The following is a 13853-nucleotide window of genomic DNA, read 5'->3' on the forward strand; positions in this document are numbered from 1 at the left end:
AAAGCAATATACTATTTAAATGGAGAGGGATTGCAGAGCTCTCTGGTACTGGGTGTCCTGGTACATCAGGCACAAAAAGATGGTATACAAGCGGGGCCTCGTAAAGGACGGTGCCGGGGGTGGGCAGGCTTCGGTATTTTAAACGTGGTTTCTCACCGTCCAGACTGAGCAGCTCGAGGCTCAGACTTGCTTAAAGACTCTTCTGATCAGCCAGTCTATCAAGCGTCAATTTCACTGAGCACTGTGCTACTGCTTCCAACCTTCAGGTAGCTTCACTGGTCAATTTGTTTTAAGAAAGCCTGCCATTGGCTATCTTATGTCAACAGCAGTGCAACATCTATCAGGAGAGTGTTCTTGTCCAGGAATTCTAGAACCTCCTGAGGGAGGTTATCTGCAGTGTTAACTTGTTTAGTAAATTAGTGATTTCTTGGTAACTTCGTAACCACTTGGCTAATGTCAGCTGATAGCTTTGTGATTGGTTATCATGAGAGGAGCAGCATCAAGCCTCCAATTTCATCTTGTTTCATTATATCTATATGCAGGAGGCAAAGGTGTAATGAAAGAAAAACAAAGGGCTGGATCCTCTGCTTCGCAGCACCAGCTCAAGTGAGAATCGTGATCAGGCAGAGAATTGTGCAAAAAGGGAAAAAGTCCTTTTGCGCCCTGTGCCGATTCCAACGGCATGCTCTGCGGAGTCCCTCGCGCTGGTGGCGATATCGCTGGCGGATCCATACAAAACTGTAATTTACATGGATTTTAATATCATTAACAGTGCCGATCTGTGAGCCAGCCATTTTGAGTGTGTGTGGTAAGTGGAGGGCTTAAAACAACTCCAGCTGTCAGGCTCTTTGGCACTAACTCCCAGTAAGGGCGGGATTCTGATCACATCGGACGGAGCCAGTCGGGGAACTGTTATGGAGCCCAATTTGGTGCTCTTGCGTGAGTCACTTGTTGTGACCAGATCTGCGCCCGGTGACAACGGGGTGTCACTGAATTACGCCCCAAGTCTCCCAAACAGAATTCCGGCCACAATCAGCATTTATACAGCACCTTTTACAATATCCCAAATCACTTCACAGCAAATTGGGAGCTTTTACTGGTATAATATAGGAAATTCTTCCAATTAATGGAGCACGCTTGAGGAGCCACCATAATTTGTATGCCCATCATGGGATGAACTGAGCTAGATGGTCTTTGTCATCCATAATTATCCTCCGAATAGAGGGTGAAATCATGGCTAGAGTTCTGTTTATTTTGTTGCTAATGTTTGCTGTGAGTGGGATTTGCGGAATGTGATTGTCAGGATGGAAGTGCACAGTGGGCTCGAGTGAATAAGTAACCTGTTGCACACCGTTTCCGAGAGTCTTTTCCATTGACTTCAATCTTATCCTTTTGTCTACTTAGCACTCCATCTTTGTATTTTTGGGGCATTATCATGATAAAAGCTGTGTTGCATAGTAGATTTTGAGAAACCGCAGTAAGCATTGTCTTCATACTTGATAGTCAAGAAAACAGATGTACAGTTGTGAACCATTTAGTCTTTGTCCTCTAGCCTCTTAAAAAAAAGTTGGGAGGCACCTGAGGGCTCCGACTGTTTTCACCGACAGTGAAGATTTGTGTTGTTCAAACATTCCACTTCGGGACTTCCGGTTGCAGCTATGCGGAGCTAAGTCGCACGCTCAGCAGCTCCTGCCAGATACGGACTTTTGGACTTTTTAGGGCCCCCAGCGGCATTTGTTCGGCGATTCCCAATGTTGGAAGGTGACAGCAATATTTCCCCAGCACTGTATGGATTGGACCAGGAGTGGAGCAGTTAAGAAAGTAGATTTGGAGCGGCGACAAAGTGTGAGGGAGGAAAACCAAGATGGCGGCGGGTGGAGACCAGGCAGCGTGGGCTCAGTGGTCGCAGGAGCAGCAGGGGTTTCTCCAGCGCTGCTTCACGGAGCTGAAGGCAGAGCTGTTGGAGCCGATGAAGGCTTCGATTGACGAGCTGCTCGAGACCCAGAAGGCCCAAGGGGCGGCGATCCGGGAGGTGCGGCAAAAGGCCTCTGAGAACGAGGATGAGATCTTGGGCCTGGCGGTGAAGGTAGAGGCGCTGCATAAGAAATGGCAGGCGAAGTTCGAGGACATGGAGAACCGGTCGAGGAGGAAGCACTTGCGGATCCTGGGTCTCCCGGAGGGGTCGGATGTCGGAGCATACGTGGTCACTATGCTGAACACGCTGATGGACGCGGGGGCCTTCCCGGGGCCCCAAGAGCTGGAGGGGGCCCATCGAGTCCTGGCGAGGAGGCCCAAGCCCAACGAGCCGCCGCGGGCAGTGCTGGTGCGGTTCCACCGCTTCGTGGACAGGGAGTGTGTCCTAAGGTGGGCAAAGAAAGAGCGGAGCAGCAGGTGGGAGAATGCAGAGATACCAGGACAGAAGCGTGGAGGTGGACAAGCAGAGGGCCGGGTACAGTCTGGCTAAGACGGCGCTGCATCGGAAGGGGGTGAAATTTGGAATGTTGCAGCCGGCGCGACTGTGAGTCACCTTCAAGGACCGCCACTACTACTTCGAGACGCAGGAGGAGGCGTGGACCTTTATACAGGCTGAAAAGTTGGACTCTGATTGAGGGTCGGTGGCGATGGGATGTCGAGAGGGGATTGTTGTGTTTTGGGGGGATGTTCTGTTCAGTTTGGTACTGCTTTTTTTCTCCTTTTTTTGGTTTGTAGTGGGGGTTTGGTGAGAGTGTGGGCGTCGGTGGTTGGAAGAGGGGACCCCGTTTGGGGGGGAAGGGAGAGGGGAGGCCCGAGGTGGGGGAGCTGGGATTAGGCCGGGAAAGGGAGCTGCGCCAGGGGAGGTGGGGCGGTGTGGTGGAAAGCGCGGGCTTTTTCCTGCGCTTGCGGAGGAAGGGGGCGGGGTAGGGGGGGGGGGGGGGAAGGGTGGGGCTGGAGAGGAGCGCCCGCTGATGGACAGGAGGGGGGAGGGGAGATTCTCACACTGGGGGGTCGATGGAGCGGCCGGGGTCAGCAGGAGTCAGCTGACTTACGGGGGGAGCAGCGCAGCTGGGGGGGGGGGGGGTTGGAAACTGGGTTGCTGCTGCAATGGCCAAGGTGAGCTGGAGTCTGCAAAGAGAGTCGGGGCGGGGGTCTGTCGGGGGGGAATTGAGTGCGGGAGGCGTGGGCACGTGGCTGGCCTAGAAAGGGTGATGGCTAATCGGCGGGGGGGGGGGGGGGGGGGGGGGGGCGCAGCTAGCCCCCGATCCGGCTGATAACTTGGAATGTGAGGCCTGAACGGGCCGGTCAAGAGGGTGTGTTCGCGCACCTGAAGGGACTGAAGGCAGATGTGGTCATGCTCCAGGTGATGCACCCGAAGGTGGCACACCAGGTTAGGCTGAGAAAGGGGTGGGTAGGTGTGGCGCTAACAATTATACTCAAAGCCAAGAGACTAGTACAATAGAGGCTTTATTGCTGTACGATGTTGTCCCTCCATCCGCAACTGTAGACTGAGGGTCTGAGCAGCTCTCATACATATTTATACACAAGCTCCCTGTGGGCGGAGCTAGCCGGCAGGGGCTGACCGGAGGAACCTGTATTACAGGTACAGGCATACATCCCCCTACTGCAGTACACATAACTACAGTGGTTATCTCACCACATTCACCCCTGTAAAAATGAGTCCGGCGGGGGTGACATGTAACTCTAATACAAAGGATGCTATTTACAAGAGGGTCCAACAAGGAAAATCAAGAGTCCATCCGGTTAGCAGGTTACAGGTTGAGCCGAATCGGTGGTCGGACGTTCCGCTGTGAGCGGCGAAGCTGTGGTGGTGACGTCGGCACAGGCGGTGATGGCCCCGATGGTGTTGGTGCTGGCTGCTGGCGGGATGACTCCGAGAGCAAGCCGAAATCTTCCATGTCCTCGAGGGTGGGCAGGGGGTTGAGGGATGGACCTGATGGGGACGAATAGGGGGGCGCTGGGGTTGGCGCAGGAAGCGGTGTGGGCATGGGATCGGCACCTGAGGGAGCCAGGTCCCGGAGCGAGACTGTGTCCTGGCGGCCGTCGGGGAACTCCACGTAGGCATACTGAGGGTTGGCGTGGAGAAGGCGTACTTTGTCCACCAGGGGTTCCGCCTTGTGGTGCCGTACATGCCTACGGAGAAGGACTGGGCCCGGAGTCGTGAGCCAAGTCGGGAGCGACACTCCGGATGTGGACTTCCTAGGGAAGGCAAAAACGCGTTCATGGGGTGTACTGTTAGTTGCGGTGCACAGTAGCGACCGAATGGAATGGAGCGCGTCAGGGAGGACCTGCTGCCAGCGAGCGGCTGGGAGGTTCCTGGACCGTAGGGCCAGCTGGACGGCCCTCCATACCGTCCCGTTCTCCCTCTACCTGCCCGTTTCCCCGGGGGTTGTAGCTGGTCGTCCTGCTGGAGGCGATACCCCTGCTGAGCAGGAACTGACGCAGCTCGTCGCTCATGAATGAGGATCCCCTGTCACTGTGGATATAGTCGGGGAAACCGAACAGGGCGAAAAAATGGAATCCAGGGCCTTGATGACGGTGGCAGACGTCATATCTGGGCATGGGATGGCAAAGGGGAACCTAGAAAATTCATCGACCACACTAAGGATGTAGGTGTTGCGGTCGGTAGAGGGAAGGGGCCCTTTGAAGTCCACGCTGAGGCGTTCAAAGGGGCGGGATGCTTTCACCAGGCGCAAGTACAGTGAGTTTAACCAGGCAGAAACCCCAGATTGGGACAGAGTGGGAACCGGAGGCAAGGGAGATCTGCCGGTCGGCGGGATGGATCGCAAGGGAATAGCGCCTTACCGTGTCCGGGTGGACGAAGCTCTCGGTGCTCCCGGAGTCGATGAGGCAGGAGGTCACATGGCCGTTGACCAGCACCGATGTGGAAGAGGGTGCCAGGTTGCGAGGACGGGACTGGTCGAGCGTAACGGAGGCGAGCAGTAGTTGGTCGGCGGTTGAGTCAGATGAGTCCGACGAGGAGCGGTAGCGACCCGTGTCCCGTGATGGCGGCCCCTGGAGACGAGATGGCGGCATCCGCCAGTACCTGTGGGTAAAATGGCGGCGTCCATGGAGCGCACGTTATGGGGTCGGAACAAAATGGCGGCGCCCATGGAACGCACATGGCTGTGGTGGATGAAGATGGTGGCGCCCGTGGGGCGCACGTGGCGGGGGCGGCAAAAGATGGCGGCGCCCACTGATTGCACGTGGGGTCGGGGGAAGCGGACGGCGGGGCCCATTGAGGGAGCGGCTGAGGCGGGGGTCCGGCGGCGCGATAGCGCCGACCGTCCGGGACTGACACACCGCTGCAAAGTGGCCTTCTTTCCACAAGCTTTGCAGGTCGCTGTGCGGGCCGGGCAGCGTTGGCGAGGGTGCTTCTGTTGGCCGCAGAAGTAACAGTGGGGACCCCCAGGGGGTGCGGTGCGGCGGGCAGCGCAGGCATAGTGCGCGGGGGCGGCTGCTGGGGGGGCCGTTTGCGGGGTCCACGAGGGGTGGGACGGATGGGCCTGGGGAGCCGTTTGCGGGGTCCACGAGGGGTAGGACGGGTGGGCCGAGTGGCTAGCGGAGTAAGTGTGCGCACTACGGGAGGCGGCCGTCATGGAGAGCGCCAGGGCCTTTGCGGCCGCGAGGTCGGGGGCGACCCCTTCCAGCAGTCGTTGCCGGATGGTGTCCGATGCAATGCCTGTAACGAAGGCATCGCGCATGAGTAAATCCGAATGTTCCGCGGCTGTGAGGGCCCGGCAGTCGCAGTCACGTACCAGAGGTATAAGGGCCCTCCAGAAGTCCTCAATCGACTCACCCGGCTGCTGGACGCGAGTAGAAAGTTGATGCCTCGCAAACAGGGTGTTCGTCGATGGTGCATAATTCTCCTTGAGCAGTTCCATAGCTGCGGTGTAGTCGGTCGCATCTCGAATGAGCGGAAAGACGCTGGAGCTAAGTCTGGAGTACAGGAGTTGCTTTTTCTGAGCCTCCGTCGGGGGAGGGTGTGCTGAAGAGATGTAGGCCTCGAAGACTGCGAGCCAGTGATCAAAGTCTTTTCTGGCGTGAGGCGAATGTGGATCCAGCTGCAGACGGTCAGGCTTGACTCTGATGTCCATGGTGACTGGGAAATCGTACAGCAATAAATTGTGGCGCTAACAATTATACTCAAAGCCGAGAGACTAGTACAATAGAGGCTTTATTGCTGTACGATGTTGTCCCTCCATCCGCAACTGTAGACTGAGGGTCTGAGCAGCTCTCATACATATTTATACACAAGCTCCCTGTGGGCGGAGCTAGCCGGCAGGGGCTGACCGGAGGAACCTGTATTACAGGTACAGGCATACATCCCCCTACTGCAGTACACATAACTACAGTGGTTATCTCACCACAGTAGGGCAGGTCTTCCATTCGGGGTTGGATGCAAAGAATGGAGGGGTGGCGATTTTGGTGGGGAAGCGGGTGGCGTTTGAGGCGCTGAGCATTGTGGCAGACAATGGGGGTAGGTACATGATGGTGAGTGGTAAGCTGCAGGGGGTGCGGGTGGTCTTGGTGAATGTGTATGCCCCGAACTGGGACGATGCCGGATTTATGCGGCGCATGTTGGGCCGGATCCTGGACCTGGAGGCAGGGAGCTTGATAATGGGGGGGACGGACTTCAATACGGTATTGGATCCAGCATTGGACCGCTCTAGGTCCAGGATGGGTAGGAGGCCGGCGGCGGCCTAGGTGCTGAGAGGGTTTATGGACCAGATGGGAAGAGTGGACCCATGGAGGTTTGTTAGGCCTGGGGCCAGGGAATTCTCATTCTTTTCCCCTGTCCATAGAGCCTACTCCCGGATTGACTTTTTCGTGATGAGCAGGGCGCTAATTCCGAGGGTGGAGGACACGGAGTATTCGGCCATAGTCATCTCTGACCATGCCCCGCACTGGGTGGACCTCGAGGAGGAGAGGGACCAGCGTCCGCTGTGGCGGATGAAGAGGCGAGCGGGCGGATCCGAGGATGCATAGAAAGATATCTAGAGGTCAACGATAATAGGGAGGTGCAGGTAGGAGGCGGTGATCAGGGGAGAGCTAATCTCCATTAGGGCCCACAAGGAGGGGAAGGAGAGAGGGAGAGGCTGGTGGGGGAGATGGTACGGGTAGATAGGAGGTATGCAGAGGTCCCCGAGAGGGACTACTCGAGGAGCGACGAAGCCTCCAGGCCGAGTTCGACCCGTTGACTACCAAGAAGGCGGAGGTACAGTGGAGGAAGGCACAAGGGGCGGTGTATGAATACAGGGAGAAGGTTAGCCGGATGCTGGCACACCAGCTTCGGAAGCGGGAGGCAGCGAGGGAGATTGGGGAGTTGGAGATAAAGGGAGGAACACGGTGCGGAGTGTGGTGGGAATAAACAGGGTATTTAGAGTTTTATGAGGGGCTGTATAGGTCGGAGCCCCTGACGGAGGAGGGGGGGGAATGTGCCGGTTTCTGGACCGGCTGAGGTTCCCGAGAGTGGAGGAGGGGCAGGTGGCGGGGCTTGGGGCACCGGTAGGGCTGGAGGAACTGGCTAAGGGGCTGGGGAGTATGCAGGCGGGGAAGGCACCGGGGCCAGATGGGTTCCCGGTGGAATTTTATAGGAAGTATATGGACCTGCTGGGCCCACTACTAGTGAGGACTTTCAATGAGTCGAGGGGAGGCGGGGGGGGTCGTCCCACCTCCGACGATGTCTAGGGCGCTGATCTTGAAGCGGGACAAAGACCCCTTACAGTGTGGGTCGTATAGGCCAATCTCGCTCCTCAATGTGGATGTGAAACTGTTAGCGAAGGTGTTGTCTACTAGAATTGAGGACTGTGTCTCGGGGGTCATCCACGAGGACCAGATGAGTTTCGTGAAAGGAAGGCAGCTAAACACCAACGTGCGGAGGCTCCTGAATGTAATCATGTAATCGTGATGCCAGCAGTGGAGGGAGAGGCGGAGATAGTGGTGGCTATGGATGCGGAGAAGGCCTTTGATAGAGTGGAGTGGGGGTACCTCTGGGAGGTATTGAGGAGGTTCGGAGAGGGGTTCGTCAGTTGGGTTAGGTTACTATACGAAGCCCCGGTGGTGAGTGTGGCCACGAATCGGAGGAGGTCGGAATACTTTCGGCTGCACTGAGGGACGAGGTAGGGGTGCCCCCTATCCCCCCTGCTATTTGCGTTGGCAATTGAGCCTTTGCCGATGGCTTTGAAGGAGTCCAGGAGTTGGAGGGGGTTGGTGCAAGGGGGGGGGGGGGAGACACCGGGTATAGCTGTATGCTGACGATCTGTTATTGTATGTGGCGGACCCGGTGGGGGGGATGCCGGAGGTGATGCGGATCCTCGGAGTTTGGGGACTTCTCTGGTTATAAGATCAACATGGGGAAGAGCGAGCTGTTCGTGGTACACCCAAGGGGCCAGGGAAGGGGGATAGATGAGTTTCCACTGAAAAGGGCGGAAAGGAGTTTTAGGTACCTGGGGATCCAGGTGGCCAGGAGCTGGGGGCCCTACACAAGCTCAACTTGACGAGGCTGGTGGAGCAAATGGAGGAGGAGTTTAAAAGGTGGGATAGGCTGCCGCTCTCCCTGGCAGGTAGGGTGCAGTCGGTGATGATGACGGTGCTCCCGAAGTTCCCTTTTATATTCCAGTGCCTCCACATCCTGATCCCCAAGGCCTTTTTTAAGTGGGTCAGCAGGAGCATTATGGGGTTTGAATGGGCGAAGAAGACCCCGAGGGTGAGAAGGGTGTTTATGGAGTGGAGTGGAGCGGAGCGGAGCAGGGACAGAGGAGGGCTAGCGTTGCCTAATCTATGCGGGTACTACTGGGCTGCCAACGATGATACGCAAGTGGGTAATGGAGGGGACGGCATGGAAGAGGCTGGTGATGGCATCCTGTGTGGGCACGAGCCTGAGAGCGCTGGTGACTGCACCGCTGCCGCTCCCGCCGACGAGGTACACCACGAGTCCAGTAGTGGTGGCGTCCCTGAAAATTTGGGGGGCAATGGAGACGCCACAGGGGGGAGGTGGAGGCCTCGGTGTGGTCCCCGAACCATCGTTTGTCCCGGGAGAATGGATGGGGGGTTCCTGAGCTTGCACAGGGCAGGTATTAGAAGGATGGGGGACCTGTTTATAGACGGGACGTTTGCGAGCCTTGGGGCGTTGGAGGAAAAATTCGGGCTCACCCCTGGAAATGCCTTCAGGTACATGCAGGTAAAGGCGTTCGTAAGACGGCAGGTGAGGGCATTCCCGCTGTCGCCAGCATGCAGGATCGAGGAAAGGGTGCTCTCGGGGGCATGGGTTGGAGAGGGCGGGGTCTCGGCGATCTACCAGGTGATGCAGGAGGAGGAGGAGGCCTCGGTGGAGGAGCTAAAAGGTAAATGGGAGGAGGAGCTTGGGGAGGAGATAGACGAGGGTACGTAGGCGGACACCCTGGGTAGGGTAAATTCTTCCTCCTCTTGCGCCAGGCTTATCCTGATACAATTTAAGGTTCTGCACAGGGTGCACATGACTGGGGCAAGGCTGAGTCGGTTTTTTAGGGGAGAGGACAGTGTGTGAGGTGTTCGGGGAGCCCGGCAAACCAGGCCCACATGTTCTGGGCGTGCCCAGCGCTGGATGAGTTCTGGAGGGGCGTTGCGAGGACGGTGTCGAAGGTGGTGAACACCCGGGTAAGCCGAGCTAAGGGCTCGCAATATTTGGGGTATCGGACAAGCCGGGAGTGCAGGAGGCGAAAGAGGCCGGTATTCTGGCCTTTGCGTCCCTGGTAGCCCGGCGGAGGATTCTGTTGCAGTGGAAGGATGCGAGGCCCCCAAGTGTGGAAGCCTGGATCAGCGACATGACAGGGTTTATTAAATTAGGGAAGGTAAAATTTGCCTTAAGAGGACCCGTGCAAGGGTTCTTCAGGCGGTGGCAACTGTTCCTAGACTTTCTAGTGGAGCGTTAGGAGATGGTCAGCAGCTGCAGCAACCCGGGGGGGGGGACTTTGTGTTTACTATTGTATTTGTTATTGCTTAGCGTTTAAGTCTGGGGGAATGTGTGATATAGCTATAATCTGTTTATTTATGTGCTTTTTGTTGTTCTCTTATTTTTGTATGGAGGGGTTTGTTTGTTGTTGAAAATATGTGAAAAACTTTGAATAAAAATTATTTATTTAAAAAAAAACCCATTCCACTTCAATGCTCAGCAGTCATTTGATTTCTCACCTTGTGATTACTGATGAATAGTACCCCTTGTACGAAATAATTATATTGAATAATATTATGCACCTGGACAGAAGAAAGTCATTTCTTGCTTACAGAATAGAAAATATCTTGTGTAATTTATCTGAGTAGCAAGTATTCCTTTCCCAAAATACAAATTTACCGATGACAATGTATGACTGCAGCACCTGAGCATCGTGACCACCAGTTTGAAAACCACTGCCCTAGAAGATGATGCTGGGGGTTAATAATGGGAAGCAAGGAAATGGCAGAGAATTTGAACAAGTATTTTGTATATGTCTACACAGTAGAAGATACAGAAAACATGGAAAAAAAGCAAGGGTATTTAAAGGGAGGGATAAACCTGAAACAGTGGCTGCCTTCTTCGATGCCAGTAGTGGGGTTCCCAATGTGGCGGAGAATCGGACATCTGGGGTAAAAACAGTTGTAACACTCACCTGGGCATAACCCTGCTGGCTCAGACAAAGGACACACCACCTGTCAATTCCTGGAATGAGAAAGCAGTGACCTGTGTTTAAACCCCTCAGATCCTTGACCTGCAAGCCATTCATTCATTTCCCATAGTGGGCTATGATTGACGGTTTCTCTGCACAGCTGTGAGCCTTGCTTCAACCTTCATGGTTCAGTAACTCTGAAGTACTCTGACCACAATGTTTACATCAACCACTTCAAAGAGTTAAGTACTGTCAATTTCAAGCTGAGCCTGAAAGAGGGTGTTTGGAATACACTTAAATCTCGGATTCCCCACTATTATTTCCCCCCGTGTAAAAATCACCCCCACCCCTGACGGCGTGGCGTCAAGTCGTCCGGTTTAAAACTGATCCTGACAATCCCCAGCGGGAGTGCAGAGGTAATTACAGCTCCCAGAGAGGGGAGGGGTCATGCCAAGGGACAGTGCCAGGTTTGGGGGGGGTTCCCGCGTCAGTGAAGGAGGGTTTCTGTGTCCATTGGTGGGAGTCCTTTATTTTTCAGGTGGGCAAGGCCTCCCCCTCTCTCCCCCAACCCCCTCCGGTCAATCGGGCCGAGGTTGCTAGCATGAGCTAATCCTGTCAGCGTAACGTGGGTCCTGCCTCTACCATCTTTTTTAAGTACTTGAACATTTGGCAGGAAAGGCAGCTGGCGGGCTGTTCTTACCCAAGACAACACTTTTTTTTGTGGTGGGGGGGTGGTGCAGGGAGAATTGTAATTGTAGTTTTTCACCACTATTCCTGCAGCTACCTCGGGCCATCATGTCCTGGAGATTTGTCTGATTTTAACTCCAATTTTTCCAAGTCTTTTGCTCTGCCTCACTCTTATTTGCCCTCTATTTCTAGCATACAATTTGTCTTCTGCTGTAAAGGTACGCAATATTCTTTCAATGTCTTTGCCATTTCCTCATTTCCCATGACAATTTTGCCTGCCCCGAAGGGACCAACATTCACCGTATCTGTTTTCCTATCAAAACTCTTGCAATATGTTTTATATTCCTGATTAATTTATCCTCATTCTTTTATTTACATTTTTGTAGTCCTTTGGAGTTTCCAAAACACGGAACATTCAAACATAAAACTGTGTTTTGCAATGTTTACAATATTATGCCATGGCTGGTACATTTGTGTTGCCAAACGAGAATAATCTTTCTGGAACTGACGATAGACTTTGCAGTTTGATTGAACTGGTAGAGTTCTAAAATACTCATATAAAATTTGGAGTTAGAATATGTAGAACATCTGTGCCTAAAGCAAAGCACAACTGTGGCACAACTGCCACAACTTTTGGCAGAAGAAATTGAGTCAAGTAGATGAAGTTTGGGAATGGTGAGAAAGATGTGCAGAGGAATATGTGAATTAAACCAGGAAAACACTTACTGATTTTAACTTTTCAAATATAAGCAAATTAACTAAAACAAGGTTCTTTAAACATTTATTTTTCCTCTTGCAGCCGAAGAGATCTGGATATTGAGCGCCCTCTTCCTGCGGGGCATCATCATCACCACCACAATATTACCTTGCAGTGAGTTTATTTAGAAGTTATTTTCTAGCTCCAACAATTAATTTGTAATTTGGGATAAAAGCTGTCCTGCTTTTTGTTTGAAATTTATAATGTAATTGAAGAAGATTTAACGTTGCCGAGTAAAAACAATGGAGCTTTCTAGGTCTGGCTAGTCACTGGGGACAAATATTCACTGGCCTGATTCACAACAGCGGATCAGCTAGAAAATCAGAGGAACACCATTTGTGAATTTCCTTCCAACTTGGACCCATGCTGTGGCATTTTTATGAAGTGATGCCAGTGATCAGTCCTTCACCCAGAGGTTTAACTTGATGAACCAGTGGGGCATTGGTCACTAACTGGCAGTAGAAAATGTGTCCATGCCAGGTTGATCAGGTTTTGATATGGTAACAAGGGGAACTGCCAATGTGGGGGTCGGGGAGTAGGAGGGGGGGTGACTTTGGGCTTTGGAGCGGGCAAGTGAGAGAGAGCGAATTGGGCTTCATTCTGGATTGGGAGTGGACAAATTGGGACCTGATTAGAGGCTTGAGGCAAGTTAACATAATTTTATGGCGTTTCATTTATCTTCAAAGCTGCCTCCTTGGAATTGGGTTGATTGCCTTGCCCATGTTCTGGCTACCATTAAAGCAGGACATGGATAGATTTCGGTTGGGAAGAGGATTGTTTTCGGACTTAAATCTGCCCTTTTTCTTCAGCTACAGTTTCCCCAGAACTATTGCAGCCTTTTCTGCCATGACATCAAAATGGCTTTTGTTCTTAAACATGTGTAACAGTGAGATGACCTCGGGATTGAGTGTAATAAGTTGTCTGATCAGCATTTTATTTGTAGGTGTCCTGCCTTGTTGGTGGTGGGAGATGCTTCACCTGCAGTGGATGCAGTGGTATGTTTTTAAAAAATATATATTTTTATTGAAATATTTATGAAATTTTATAACAAAAACAGAAAAAGACAAATAGGTGTTAAACATTAACATAGTGCAAAAATAGATATTTCTCCAAACAGCTCTTCACAGACCACCGAAATTATCAAAACCAAATAAACACAACACTAACCGCCCGCGCCCCCCCCCCCCCCATCACTAACCCAGGTCTCTACACTCCGGGGAGGGGGGGCGGCTTCGAGTCCCTCCACAATAACAGGATCCGTCTCCGGGCTACCAGGGAGGCAAAGGCCAGAATGTCGGCTTCTTTCACTCCCTGAACTCCCGGGTCTTCTGACACTCCAAAGATCATCACCTCTGGACTCGGCACCACCCATGTTCCCAGCACTTTGGACATTGCCCTGGCAAACCCCTGCCGGAACTCCTCCAGCTTCGGGCATGCCCAAAACATATGGACATCATTTGCTGGGCTCCTCGCACAACTGTCTTCTACCCCAAAAAACTTGCTCATCCTCGCCGCCGTCATGTGTGCCTGGTGAACCACTTTAAACTGTATTAGACTGAGCTTGGCACATGATGAGGAGGAGTTAACCCTACTTGGGGCTTCCGCCCACAGTGCCGGCTCTAACTTCCCTCCTAACTCCTTCTCCCACTTACCTTTAAGCTCCTCCACCGGGGTTTCCTCCACCTCCAACAGCTCCTGGTAGATATCTGACACCTTCCCCTCCCATCCAGGTACCGGACACTACTCTGTCTTGTATCCCCATGGCTGCAGCAGTGGGAAGGCCACCACCT

General features: G+C 53.3%; 1 protein-coding gene across 9 annotated transcripts in view; it reads left to right on the forward strand.

Annotated features, from left to right (window-relative positions):
- The window catches only part of LOC119972309 (protein NDRG1-like), a 98920-nt gene that overhangs the window by 60498 nt on the left and 24569 nt on the right, over positions 1 to 13853 (forward strand). For all 9 annotated transcript variants that reach the window (XM_038808806.1, XM_038808812.1, XM_038808805.1 and 6 more), the window contains 2 exons: positions 12106 to 12177; positions 13007 to 13058. In XM_038808806.1, coding sequence (XP_038664734.1) covers positions 12106 to 12177; positions 13007 to 13058 — 124 coding nt within the window. The remainder of the gene's footprint in view (positions 1 to 12105; positions 12178 to 13006; positions 13059 to 13853) is intronic.

The sequence above is a fragment of the Scyliorhinus canicula genome, chromosome 10 (genome assembly GCF_902713615.1).
Source record: "Scyliorhinus canicula chromosome 10, sScyCan1.1, whole genome shotgun sequence".
In the NCBI taxonomy this organism is placed as follows: Eukaryota; Metazoa; Chordata; class Chondrichthyes; order Carcharhiniformes; family Scyliorhinidae; genus Scyliorhinus; species Scyliorhinus canicula.